Genomic DNA, 14,775 nt, shown 5'->3' with positions numbered 1-14,775 from the left:
TTTACGCAAGGTGTTCGACGATAACGATGAATCCTGAAGTCTAGATCGTAACTTTCCGCGCAACCATGCCAAGCACCGATACGAGAACGGAAGAGATCGTGGTAGCAGAAGTTGGCAAAGGCCCCGTCGAAGGAAGTGGAACAGCTGAGTACGAACAAAACCTCGACATACCTCCGCTGCCGCCGTCGAACCTCGCAAATTGCGGGATCATTGATCTGGAGTACAATCTGAAGGTCATGGCGTGTGTATCAGGATGGTTGGTATATTATAATTTATAATAATTATTCGTTGTGTAAGACCCCCCTGGTAAAACCTTCTCGGTCAAATATGAAATTATAAAATTGATTGAAAATATGTTCGTTTCATTGTTATTAAATATTACCTTTTGTTGTTGGAAACAATGAAAAAGCAAAGGGATCTTGGCATAGAATACAAACGTTTTATTAGGAACACAAACATTGCGTGAAATAAAATTTTCTTATTTATTACACTATACTAAGCTCACTTTACTTTTCAAACCTTTTTATAACTTTTTACAGCAAACAAGTTCTCTAGAAATCACAGATGAAAATATCGTCACTTTCTAATTTTAACTGATAAAGTATTTATGTAATTGTCATAAAACATCCAAAACCAGTGCTCCTTACACTGTTTGGTTTCACATACATGGTTTGGTTTCAGGTATCACAGAAACTTGTCTAAGAACTCTTTGGTGTTCGTGGGTACCATACCGTTGGTAAATTATCAAACTCCCAGTGCACCGCCAGCGGACCCAAGCAAACCAGAAATCGGCTGGACAGCTCCAGAAGGACTACCAACATCGAATTTATATCCGAACTTACGTAAGCACATAAACCAGATTTTTGACAAATAATTTTATTTTAAATAATAAATGTCAAATCATGAATTAAATTAATATTCCAATTGTTGTATATTATGCAATGGACATTTCGTACATTGCTTTTGCAAATAAGATGTTATTTTTTTATTCGAATTTAGGTGAAAAGCAAATAACAAGTAATTCTTGTTCATTTTTCGTTTATTATGAAATAAATATTAATTTCTTTAATGATATCGTTTAGAGCTATTAAAGACCATTATGTATTTCCTGACTATGATGTGTGCTCGGCGCGTTCTACCAAATACGTAATAAATAATAAGCAATTAAATGATAATTAATAATTAACAATTGAGATTATATTTATAAGTAAGAAATACATTTTATTATCTTAAATATTTTATTTAGATCTATATGAGTAATAAGTAATTAATTTTGTCTTTTATTTAAACTTCCAAATAACAAATATTTTTTTATTTAAATGAACATTTAGTTAAACGATGCCCAACTCTGGCCATAATCGACAATAGAGTTGAAAATCGAAAATTTAATTTACATAGCACTACATTGCTACGTATTTAATGTATCCTGCACATTATGATTAACTTTTAATTGATTTGTTTAGCTCCACCGTCCTACGAGGAGTCGGCAAATGGCGCTAGGAGTCTCTGGGAACGCGGTGAATCCGAGCACGTGTTCGGCATTTCGAATCACTTCGCTCCGAGATATCCGGTCTATAATTTCGCACCAGTCCAATGAACAACGAAACGATTTACAGGAAACGATTGCATACTTCACAACGCTGCCTAGAAAGCACATTCTGGAAGCTTTATAATGGAATTAGAAATTCACGATTGTCACGAGCATTTTGAAGCTGATTGTTGCAGTTGTCGTAACTTTTCGTGCGAATATTTGGGTGTTTGAAAATTGTGAATTTCATTGAATTACGGCTATAATGCAGATGTTTACAAGATGTTTGAACTGTGACTTACACAATTATCCGCGAGAAGTTATTGCATTTAATGTATTTCCGTTGAAATTGCATACAAACTTTTCAATTATATGCTGCCACTAACAGAGGAATTAGTTGATAGAGAATTGTAGAACCTGTTGAATATAGTGGAAATATTAAGATAAGATACGCCGGCAAATTTTTATGAAAAAATTGTTGTATCGATGGAATAGACTAATGTGTCAGTCACAGCAACTTTTAAGTATGCATAAGTAGAAAATATTGTTCAATTAAGTAATATTTTGTGATTAACTACAACTTTACGCTTACGTATATTTAAAAGTTGAATTATTTTGAAGTAGATTTTTTTATTATCTAAATACTAATTAGAATTTCATGAATTATTATGAAACAGTTTCCTATGCTGCGACTTATAAGGGCTATACATTTAAAAAGATTTATTTTCACACGAACTGATGATTATGTGAAGCAATTATATTTGAAGGAAAACGAATCAAACGGAGAATAGATTCGTTTGTGAAACTCCGGTGTCTCGAATAATGGAAGTATTTGGTTAATTAAAAACGCACAATTTAGAATCACTCAGAAAACAAACGATCAAAGTTTACATTTAGGGTTTTGTAATTTTACGACGATACAAAATATATTTTTCTACGAGAACGCTCGTAGCCGAGTATTAAATCCAAAGCAATATTAGCTATTTATATTATTTAATAAACGTTTGTTGTATCTAAAAATATTGTAAATTACGTATATAAAATTTATTATTATTTATATGTGTATACAATATTCGAAAACAAAGAATCTAAGCGTGATTTTCGGAAACGCCTTTATATTTATCATGTTGTGAATAAAATGTACGTTTTTGGTACTTCGATGGTTTTCAATTCTATTCCATGCCCGCGTTAGGTTGTAACATTGCCAATTGTACTATTCAATACACATTTCGATTTGAAACATTGGATAAACGATTTTTATCGAACCAATGTGCACAATTCTTTGTAATTCTTACGAATAGTTATCGAGAATATCAATTCAGAAAAAAATATGCTAGTTTACAACTTTATAAACAACGTATATTATTAAACAGGTAGTTAGATATAGTTGTAACAGTAACATTTATACCATAGTAATGCTTTATACAACATGCGTTTATTGTATATTTTATGTTATAATCGTTAAATTTTATGATTAATTGTATAAATTACAGTAATATTATATGTGATAATATTGAAAATTCTTTGAATATATCAAAAAATTCCTAAAATGTTATGTCAACGTAAGAATTAATAGTATGTTGCGAGAATGGATGAAATTATTTATTAAAATTATGTAATACATACTTTCTTGAACGTTTAAAAGTTATTTGCATCGTCCAGGCAAGGGTCGATTAATTGAAAAATATTGAATAGTACTAACGCAGACGTATTCATACTCGGGGCGTTCACATATTCGCATACAAAATTTAAGATCTTAACGATATGAGTATTAATAACGATAAACTATCTTGACATATATGGTTGCCGAGATCTTTCCTTTACATTCCTAATTTTTGCAGTTTACATTTATTTATTTACTTACTTATTGTGACAATTCCTTAAATTTCAAAAAATTTGACATTTTATACATATTTTACATTCTCGACGAAATTTTCAACGTTTAATATTTGCGTTATCCAATTGTTGTAATGCAACTCATATAGGCTGGGTTTTTATTTTGGATTTTTATAGAGAATCCTAGAATTCCCGTTACTCTTCCTAGAATTCCCTACTTCCCGAACTCTACTTTTACAATAGAACCTCTTGATTATCGGAATTAGTAATAGGGAGACAAATGTGTTCCGATAATAGAATTTTGCTCTTTTTGTACTAAATTTGATATACGTTTTGTTGTTGATCTACATTTTTGTGCCATGTTTCAAATAATACAAATGATGTATTCCAGCCTGATAACCGGTTTGATTCAAAACAATCTCATAACCAGCCAATGCTAGCTTGAAAATTAGAATTTCCTCATTAAAATCTAGCATTTTCTCAGTAAGATCTAGAGCTTTCTCTCATACCGTATAGATAAGGTAGATGTCCCAGTTTCCGTGCCTGTTCCAATCTCCATGTACCCAGATTAACCCTTTCGCTACTACGGACCACTATAGTGGCTTTCCATATGGTGCCACTGAGGTACTACGGACCACTACAGTGGCTTTCCATATGATGCCATTGAGGTACTACGGGCCACTATAGTGGCCCTCCAAAAGATGCATTATATTGCATAATGTTACTTCCTCTCATACTGTAAATTAATGAGTGCAAAATTTTTTCGTTCGAAAAATTCATTCAATGCAAGCAGCTTGGGTTCTTCGCCGACCGCCGCGGAGTACCGACTCCCGCTGACGATCGCCGTCGCGTAGCGTGCAGTGATGTCGCAGCGCTCCGTTCAGCGGAAGTACCGCGGCGGAGGACCCGCCCGTAGCGAAAGGGTTAAAAACGTATAGAAAAATAAAAGTGTTTTTCTTATTCTTACCTATTTACACGTAAAATTCAAGAAGGGTTATTACATTTTTCATGTGTTAAAATATAATAAACATTTTTCGATTGTTGCTGTTTTGAATCTTGTTAAAAATTGTAAGAAATGTTTGTCGAAGATTTTCGTATAAATGAATTATTATGACATAAGAAGGTTTCACTTGGTACTAACAACGATAATAAAACTCTAATTATAAATCCAGAAATGGGGTCAGATTTCAGAACATGTCCATATTTCAGTGCTCTCTTGTATTAGACCGCGCAATCAAACCTAACATCACGTTGTAAAGACAGTATTATGAGAAAAGAAAAACACATCAGAAATGTTATTACAAGAAGCACAATAACTGCGGGAGATATCTATAAGGTGGAAACAAGGGGCATAAAAGTATGGACAGACACAGAAATACGGGGCAGGGAATTATGTGCGGAGCTCCTGGAAGGGCACAGAATTATGGTCGGCAACACCTTTCTTTATTTAATTAAAACCATCACTAAATTACTAATATATTTAAAATAAAAAATGTCTAAAAAATCGAAATGTATTTTTAGTGCGTTAAATGAAAATAATAGTATTTAATGACAGCTGCAGCGCAAAGCAAAAATTGGATTAAAAGCACAATAATTTGGACATTTACCCTATTTCTTTGACTCTGCATTGTTGAAATCATTGACAAAGGATAATAACCAGACCATTATTTTTTGACGATTTAGACTTTTACGTGATGTACTAGGTTACATTTAATGAGGCAACATTCTACAAATAATTTTGTATTGACGTTTGTTGTCTTTTATACCAGTAATATCGTCAATTTACCGACACCATGCTCTTCTGCAAACTTTTTAACACACTCTACATTTTTCAGTTTCTTAATTATTTCACCTTTTTCTTGAACTGACAATACTATCTGCTTTAACAAAATTATTATGTATGTGCATATACTTTGGAATACTTTGAATTTTAAATACTATGTATATCGAACTGAGGAGACTTGGTTTCGACCGTTACGCTCGACAAACTTTGATAGAAGGAAGTAAAAATACGATGCTAGATAAATTATGCATGCACAGTACATATATTTTAAAGCGTATTCTCGTTCAACTGTTATCTATTTTGATAGCGTTTACTGTGATATTTGCATTTATTATTTACTATTTTGAATTATGACCTTGGATCCACGATCCATTTTTACGATTGTTATTCGTATCGATATTTGTATCTGAAAGGTAGACTACTTGTGTTTCCGACACATTTTTATACTGTTATTAATATTCTTGAAGAGCATCGGAAGACAACTCCAAATATAATGAACATATACTTTCGATCATTTAACCTTGAGATATTTCGCCTCGAAATATTTCGTAGTCAACTTTCAGATGCAAGTATTTTGAGGTTAAAACAAGTACCTCGAGGTCCCAAAAGTTACATAAAATCGGGAAATGGGATCATTTGAAGTCACTTTTTTCTTAGCGCAAATGCAATCCGCGACTTTGTTTACGAGTTATTAACGAAGAACATTGACCAATGAGAGACGAGATCAACTAATGCGAGACGGACAAGCCAATGAATGGAACTGGGCTTCGTGTGCTCATTACCTGTGCCTCCGTACGCCAGCCGAGCTTGCTTCTCATTGATCAGTGTTTTTCGTTAATAACTCGTAAACGAAGCTGCGGATTGCATTTTCGCTAAGGAAAAGGTTACTTCAAATGACCTCAGGAATCCACCAATCACAGATTGCGAGACATTTTTTAGACACCCTGTACAATAAAACGGAGGGAAATTATGTCTTACAAGCCCAGTATCGGTTCAGGTTACCGATTGTCAGCAACTATAAAAACGAACTGCTTGGCTCGAATAATCGTACCTCCTCTTCCCAAATTGATCATTTTTGTGCACAATCTGAACGTCAATTAGGGAGAATTTACTATATGTATAGGGTACTAGAGCATAAAGGTCTAAGAACATGGCTAAACCTTCATCGAATTGCGAATACTGAATACAACCATTACCATAATAATAGAACATTATAGAATAGTGCATTAACAGGATTTATAATTTTATCATCAAAACACCTCCGGAGATTACTATAGTAAACTATCTCTCATTGAAAACAAAATAATAAAAAATCCTGCCAACACATTATTTAACTCCATAAGTGTTTTTATACAAATTGGTATAATACACAAAATGAAAACAATATTCTTTTAATATACCACTGGAGTAGAAATAAAGCAGATAAGAGAATCAAAATAGAACAAAATAATCACACAATAAGTTTCGAAAATTTTATATACTAAAATTCCCATCCCCATTTGCTTACATTATGTGCCGTTCGCCAGTCACTGGGACTATGATGTTCAAGTCTCGGTGCACGGCAACGCGGCTATGAATGAAATTCTGCGAAGGGCGAGAGCCTCTCGGCATCCAGTTCGTAAGGCAATTTAGGTTACGTTTTGGTTACGGGCACCTCGTATGTTTATACTATGGTACAGATAAGCAGAATTATTATTATTATTATTATTACTATTATTTTTTAAATATTTTTAGTAAAAATATCATTGCAAACGGATATCATTTCGAGCATCTTTTATGATTTAAGTCTTACTGCTTAAGCCTGTCATCTGTTATCGAATGACTTTGTACTGTAAGTCGGTGGAATTGTATAAATACCCGCTACTTCATTATATATAGAAAAAATCTTATTTTTTAATTATCATTTAAAAAAAAATGAACGTAATTCTAAAATCATCAAAATTTCTCCACCTGTAAAAAAATTATTACTGTCACATTACCAACCCCTTCAAACCATACAACTTTTGTTAATAAAGTTTGTTTATATCTCAAAAAATAACTCAGGTATACAAGGTGATCTAAGTTATTGCTCCACCCTGTATATTGCATATAACATGTATCATTGTATTGCAAACATATTGAATCTAATCAACGATGTCTAACCTTCGATAAAATGCATGTAAGTTATCGCGAGACCGTTTTTTAAAGTTAGCATTAGAAAATTCAGACGAATGTGAGTTCGGCAAATCGACGCTGACCATGAATTCTTTCCGATAAACAAGGTTCTAATATACACATTCTAAGTCTACCTGTAATTCTACATCTCTATGTACATCTACTTCTACATCTACATCAACGTAGTATATAATGACAGCTAGAAGCATTGCCTGGTCAGTCTTGCGAATTATTTACACCTACAATGGACAGGTGGGCTGGAAAAGTGGCACTTGTTACTGGCTCTAGCGGTGGAATCGGTTGGGATATCGCGAAATCCCTCGTCGAACACGGTGTCCAAGTGGTTGGTCTCGCGAGACGACTCGATAAACTGCAAGAATTGGCCGAAATATTGGGCAGAAACAATTTCTACCCTGTGCAATGCGACGTTGCAAAGGAGGATGACATTTTGAAAGCGTTCAAATGGGCCGAAGAGAAACTGGGAGGTGTTGACATATTAGTGAACAATGCTGCAATAAGCATTGTATCGATGATGATCGGTAGGGTTGATTTCTCATTGGACTATTCATTTTTTTCTATTAACAATTTCAATAAGCTAACATGTATCGATGTTGATTAATTCTTTTACTCTCTTAAATTTCATATGCTCATTTTTGCAGCAAATGTATAAAAATCGCGGCTTATTTATAAACGCGCTCGCTGCAGTTGACTCGCGGTTTAACGCTGATACGTGTTCTGTATAACTGAATTCGGCTCCCCGACTTAGGATTCCGATGCTGAAGTTGCATTTGTAGCAGAATTTTCCAGATCTATCACAAAAATTCTGCAAAATTTTTAAAAATAAAATAAAATTTTAATATCTATTATAAATTTATATAAAATTACGAGAAATTGCAATCCCCATTATAATTTATATAAAATTATATAAAATTATATAAAAATTCAATTTTTATTATAAATTTATAGAAAATCACATAACATTAAGATTGCCTTAGTACTTAGCCAATAATTTTATTATTACAGATTTGTCTACTGAAGACTACAGAAAGGTGATAAACATTAACTTACTGGCGCCCACAATATTTGCGAGGGAATTCATAAACGCTATTAGGAAACGGAATGCGTCCGGTCATATATTAAATATCAGCAGGTGAGTATTTCCTTAGGGTTGTGTATATGTTGCAAAAGTTGTTTAATTCATATCAAAAGTTTTTAAATCTACAACGAAACAATATCAAGATCTTGCGTATCTGTAACAAGAATATTGTTGCGAATTCCTTTTACTCCTCGCGACACGGCATACAATAAGCGATGAACAATCAGATCTTGTCCACTCGACTGCTAGATATCGTATGATGACTGTTCGACGGCACAATAATTTTGTGACAATCCCCATCTTGTATCATTTCTTAGAGTTTGTCCACCGCAGTACTGTTTTACATTACGACGATTTGATTTAGACGTACCCACGTAACAATATTAACATATTAACATTGCGTATAACTCATAGCATAGCTGGACGATATCCGGAGACTTTTCGCGATCCAATTGGAATATACAGTGTTACCAAGTCTGGCCTGTATACTTTGGGGGTGGAACTTCGCCACGAAATCATGGCATGCAACCTTGACATTAGAGTGACGGTAAAATTTTGGTATTATTTTATTAAGTTATTTATTTATTTATTTATGTAATGGAATCCGAAGTTATCTAGTGAATGCTGTACTCAACTAAAATTTGTATCTATCGCGATTTATCAGGTCGCAAAACATAGGAGAATAATTTATTTAATCCTCCCATAATGATCATCAAAAGGTGCGCGACTTTTTTGTATTGAAGTCTGGATATCGTTTATAGACTATCAATCCTGGAGCTGTAAAGACGAACATGATCAGAGATTGGTTGCCCTGTATCGACGAATTTTCAAAAGAGGTGCCAATATTAAGTGGCAAAAATATTGCTGACACAGTGATTTACGCATTAGGATCACCTCCAGGTGCAGAGGTAAGATTCAATAGAATTGTTTTGTTATGAAAGTTAATATTCTCAGACGTCCATTTACATAGAACGAACACCCTTTTCAGGTTTTCGAGCTTACAATTATACCACAAAACGTAGTATTAGGGACGCCAGTACCACAATTAACGGAATACCAAAATCGTAATATGATCAACAAATAAAATGGGAATCTATAGGATTATTGGAATTAAGTGTCACATCTTTATATTGAAATAAAACGCAAACTATGTGAGATATTTCATGTTTCTTTATTTTAATATAAAGTATATTGCATAACATTAATCGTGAAACACAATATCGTTCATATGACTGCCCCGATTTCTTCTCACAAGCCCGACTCGTTTTATTTAATTTTTCATTACATTATTACATAAATTGGATTCTATTTCATTAGTGGCGGTTTTGATATTCTTTTTTATTTCATCAATTGCTCGTGGTTTATTGACATAAACTTAAAAAAAGAACACGTAGGAAAAAATCTAACGGCGTTAAATCGCATAATCTTTGGGGTCAATTGATTTCTCCTATTCAACTACCCCTACTTCTCACTCTGTTCGCGGATCCGTCTGTCTGACGCTCCATCTGAAACACTCGATCGTCCTTTTCGGGTTTTTGAGCTTACAATTGTACCACAAAACGTAATATTACAAACGCCAGTACAGCAATTAGTGGAATACCAAAAGCATAATATGTATCCACGCATACCTTATGATCAATAAATAAGAAGGGGATCTGTAGGGTTGTCCAAATTGAGTGTTACATTTTTAAATTGAAATAAAACGCGAACTATTCGAGACATTCCAGATTTCTTTATTTTAATATGAAGCCCATTGCGTTACATCAATCGTGGTACACAATATTATTCACATGATCGCCCCGACTTTTTTCACGAGCCCAACTTGTTTTACCCAATTTTCCATTACATCTTCACGCAATTGAAACCTCGGATACAAGAACGGCCTGAGGGCAATCAAGCAGTTCTTGCGTAAAATGCAGAAATCGATTTTTAATTCCATTCTGAATATGTCCTGAAAATTTAATTGCGATATTTCTAAAATTAGCGAAACTACGGAAAATATTGTATCGACATACGACATTCAAGAAAAAGTTCGATCGTCATATTTCGTACCGCTGCGTCTGACAAACTTGGTAACTGTTTGGTCAAGTAAGTATCTTATGGTATCTTTTTGTGCATTGATGAACGAAAATTTTGGCTAAAAATCGGAGAAATAGAATCTTCTAGTTCAGACTACGACAGTGAACCAACTCCACGAAGATCTACAAACCCTGATCGAAGAACACTTCATCATGAGGATACTTAATAACGTAATTATAGTAAAAGACGGAAAACTCAAGCGATCTCATATGAAAATTCAATTGGACAGATTGCAAATAAGAAGATTTTTAATCCAGTCCTTACATGTCTGTCCCAACAAGAGTTACACTAATTTATAGGTTTTGAAAACTATTCTATTTATTACTAAATAGGGTGACACACGCAAAATACAATACAAAAATACAGTAAAGCAATATACAATAATCCTAGTAATTGCACGCCAAAGTCGTAAACCGTATTCGTCATATTATAATTCCGTATCGTAAACTGTAATCGTGATTGTAAATTGCGTGTCGACGTTCGTCGCTTCTTTCGAATTTGGTCGTTTCGTTCGACCAGCGCCTAATGCCCGCCGATCATCCTAGCATCGTCCTAGCTCCAAGCTTGCACCAAAGAAGCGTTTAAAAGTTATTAATATAAACCGTTCAAAAAACCTCGAAGAAATGTTAACCCTTTCCCCCTAAAAAAATGCTTCCGAATATAAAAAATAAAATATTATTCCACAAGGAAACACGATGAAATATTAAACTTCGGAAAGATATAAAAAAGATACACTGCAAAAAATATACCAATACATATATACATGAGGGGCATTTTACAGTAATTACACTGCTTATTGGTTTTGGAGTTAAGGGAGAGTGGAGCAATGGTAGTCATTTAAGCAAAAATTACAACAGAATCAACATATGAGGTAATATATTTATTTAAAGTAACGTTTCATAAACTTTAGGCGATAAATTGTAAGTAAAAAGTAAAAAATCAAATTAAAGTTATAAAAAATAATCGTTGCATACAGCAACTTTATTCACGTTGCTAGTAATCGTGGTCAGCGTATTGTACACTCATCGCACTCATATTTTTCGGGCGAATCTATAACACATTTCATTGTCTCGTCCAAATTGATTGCAGATGATGCATATATTATCGGCTTCGCTTACATTTTACATCATCATCGTTGATATTACGAGAAGATATTTTGGTCCTTTCATCTAGTTTTATATTCTTTTTAATGTTCGTTTTAATTTTCTTGCCTTGTCTTTCTTTTTAGTTCTTTATTTAATCTTTTTTGTTCTTTGTTCATTAAATATTCGCATGTGCGTTATTTATTAAAAGAACTATAGTTCAATACAGCCACACTGCAGGAAAAGTCTGTTAGTTAAAACATAAATCTTACGCTGCGCTAACAAAATATCACACAAGCGACGTGTGAAAACAAAGTAGGCGTGTATTTCACAGTAGTTCACCAACTTCAGGTGGGCGGGGGGGGGGGGGGTGATGTTAGGATACGTTACAAGAATGTGTGATACCATTCTACCCTACACACAGCATTTTTCGAGATAAAGCATTATGCAGAACATTGATGGAATTGTAATGTTTTCTTAAGAATTGATAATAGCAGAGCGATGTGATACGTGAACCGTGGGGAGGTATAAGTTTTAAAAGACTTTCGAAATTGGCTAAGGAGTTTGTACATAGCATTAATCTCGGAAGAATCGAACGATTACTTCTTATTTTAGCACGATGAGAGATTTGTTTTCGGGCATAATTAACTTTAGGTTTATCGTATAAGACATATTAAATTTTTTTATTTTTTTCATTGTATTTTTTCAATAATAAAAATTAATATGTCTCATATGATATACATAAAGTTAGTTAACAACATATGGCTCGCACCTAACGAAAGCGTGAAATAAATTTGCAAAAATCACTCAGCACAGAAGTACTTGCTGAACTAGCTAATAATGTTAAAAACTTTTTCTCAAAGACTATTATGTAAAAAAGAGCCATATTCGAGTGACAATATTGATAAGCTTCGCAACATTGTGTTGCCATCAATATTTCTAGCATTAACATCGGCCTTTGCTTCATTTATCAGAAATTTAACCATGTCCAAGTTACCAGAGCTACCAGCAGTGTGCAAAAATGTGTTGCCATAATAGTCTTTAGCATTAATATTGGCTTTTATTTCATTTATCAGAAATTAAACCATGTCCAAGTTACCAGATCTAACAGCCACGTGCAAAATTGTGTTGCGATCAGAGTTTTTAGCATTAACATCGGTTTTTATTTCATTTACCAGAAATTAAACCATGCTCAAATTACGAGAGCTAACAGTCATGTGCAAAATTGTGTCGCCATCGTAGTTTTTAACATTAACATCGACCTTTGCTTTTGTTACGAGCCGAGGGCCAGGCAGTTTTACGTGGCCGGAGGTTACATGCAAGTGGGATTTTTCTAAGGGACATTCGTAGACCAGCCAATGCTTATTTCGGCACGGGTGGTTACCTTTAAGGTTAGGATAGTATTTAGGGAAATTGGTATTAGGTTGTCTCGTGACTTTTTGCAAGAAAAGAGAATTAAAGATATACCTCGAGCGATAAAGATATATCTTTTTTGGTTGTACCAACTACTGGTTCGAAATAGGAAATGGAAATAATTGAATTTGTAACCAAAGAAACTGGTAAAAGCTAGTTTATTACGAGTTTTGGTTTTCTATAAATGTATCTAAGTGTTCGCGGACTCCATCGCGCACTCAGCTTATCGCATTGAATCGGCGGGGGCTTCTAATCTGGTATCTACTACCTACTAGATTGTTTGCTCGACGAGTTTCCACGTCGACAAATGACTCGAAACTAGCCCGATTTCTGTTCGCGTTTGGGCCCTTTATATAACCAGATTTTCTCTGGAGAAAATGGTAGTGGGGGTGTTCCTAATGTGGTCCAATTCCAGAAACGTTCGTCATCGTACTCCCTTGGAGGTACTTCACTCGCGATATACAAATGAACCCACGGCTGGCTGGCGCCAGCCTGGCGTATGCCTTCAGGAAGGAATATAAAAATTCGCGGGAAGATTCTCCATACGTTACACTTCATTTATCAGAAATTTAACCATGTCCAAGTTACCAGTTACAAAAGCCATGTGAAAAACAGTCAAGCTATCATTGTTTATAGCATTAATAATGCGACGTGAATTATCCAAATCATCTAACAAAAAACGGGCGATTTCTATATTACTTTCCTTAATTGCTACAAATGAAACATCCTTATCATAATATTCCTCTTGTAGATGTATATTTGTCATTTTCTCTTTTAGAAGTTTACTGTTTAAAAATATTCTTATACTGTTTAAATATATTATTAATATAACTTGATAATCTGACTTTATTAAAATCTCTTTTAATCAATACTCGTGTTTTTTTGATTTTGTTAGTATATACTCATTCCCTGCTTTCTATTTTGCTATCTAATGTACGAATACTTTAGCAGCAAAGTAGTCTCTAACAGTTGAGTGTATAAACTCAATATTGCTACCATCAGATCTGATAATCCCAGCTAATAGTAATGTATCTCTAAATGTTTTTAAAGATTGTTTTGGTGCAGATTCAAGGATGAAAGATTTAGTTAGAGATTTATGATAATTATCAAAAGTTATTTTATCTTGCTCCTGTCTTAGTTGTTCTTTATCTTTTGCTTTTTTAAAATAAATACTATACTTTCTATCAACAAAGTTTCATATAATTTCCATATGTCAATTCGCAGATAACTAAAGCCAGGGCCTTGACCATTATTAATATCTCGCGTCCATTCTTTAAAATATCTCGTAGCACCTTCTAACATTAAATAAAGCTGTAATGGTCTTCCAATGAGTTTAGATACATCGCCTTTAAATACAGGTAACCTTCCTATAATACGGTAGATAGGTTCCTAGAAAATGCCATGTTGTGTGAAATCGTGTTGTATGAGATCCAGAGCCAGTACAAAAAGGGGGGTTACGTTCCGAAAACTTGTTAAAAACAAATTTTTTTTTAATTCTACATAAACAACTTAATTCTTATTAAAAATATAAATGTATGTACAACACAAAACAAAAAAAAAACAAAAAATATTATTTTAATTTCACGCAATTCTAATTTAATAAATTTCTTCGTCGTCACTGCTCAGTATAATCAATCGAGAATGTTTTTTCGGTGGAATGATATCGCCTTCACTTTCAGAACTTTTTTCTTCATTTAAAGTTCTTGCATCTTCTTCCCTCTTAAAAAAGTCTGTAATTGTACTTTGGTTGCTGGTTCTTACCAGGTCATTGTAAATTTCTCGGTATGGAGCTAGACAGTTTTGC

The 14,775-nt window shown here is 33.8% G+C and overlaps 2 protein-coding genes across 8 annotated transcripts in view; both read left to right on the top strand.

Annotated features, from left to right (window-relative positions):
- Nucleotides 1-2,682, top strand: part of LOC117227705 (arrestin domain-containing protein 17) — a 42,525-nt gene extending 39,843 nt beyond the window's left edge. For all 7 annotated transcript variants that reach the window (XM_076522399.1, XM_076522397.1, XM_076522393.1 and 4 more), the window contains 3 exons: nt 45-256; nt 682-842; nt 1,464-2,682. In XM_076522399.1, the coding sequence (XP_076378514.1) occupies nt 45-256; nt 682-842; nt 1,464-1,597 (507 nt within the window). In that variant the 3' untranslated portion in view covers nt 1,598-2,682. The remainder of the gene's footprint in view (nt 1-44; nt 257-681; nt 843-1,463) is intronic.
- Nucleotides 2,683-7,507: 4,825 nt separating this feature from the next.
- Nucleotides 7,508-9,556, top strand: LOC117227951 (farnesol dehydrogenase). Its single transcript, XM_076522401.1, has 5 exons — nt 7,508-7,840; nt 8,325-8,451; nt 8,812-8,944; nt 9,159-9,305; nt 9,386-9,556. Exons 1-5 carry the CDS (start codon nt 7,546-7,548, stop codon nt 9,479-9,481), a joined length of 798 nt encoding a protein of 265 aa, XP_076378516.1. The 5' UTR covers nt 7,508-7,545; the 3' UTR covers nt 9,482-9,556.
- Nucleotides 9,557-14,775: the final 5,219 nt, after the last annotated feature.

This window comes from Megalopta genalis, chromosome 5 (assembly GCF_051020955.1).
Source record: "Megalopta genalis isolate 19385.01 chromosome 5, iyMegGena1_principal, whole genome shotgun sequence".
NCBI classification, from domain to species: domain Eukaryota; kingdom Metazoa; phylum Arthropoda; class Insecta; order Hymenoptera; family Halictidae; genus Megalopta; species Megalopta genalis.
Note: the sequence above shows the minus strand (reverse complement) of the source record. Positions and strands in the feature narration are given on the sequence as shown.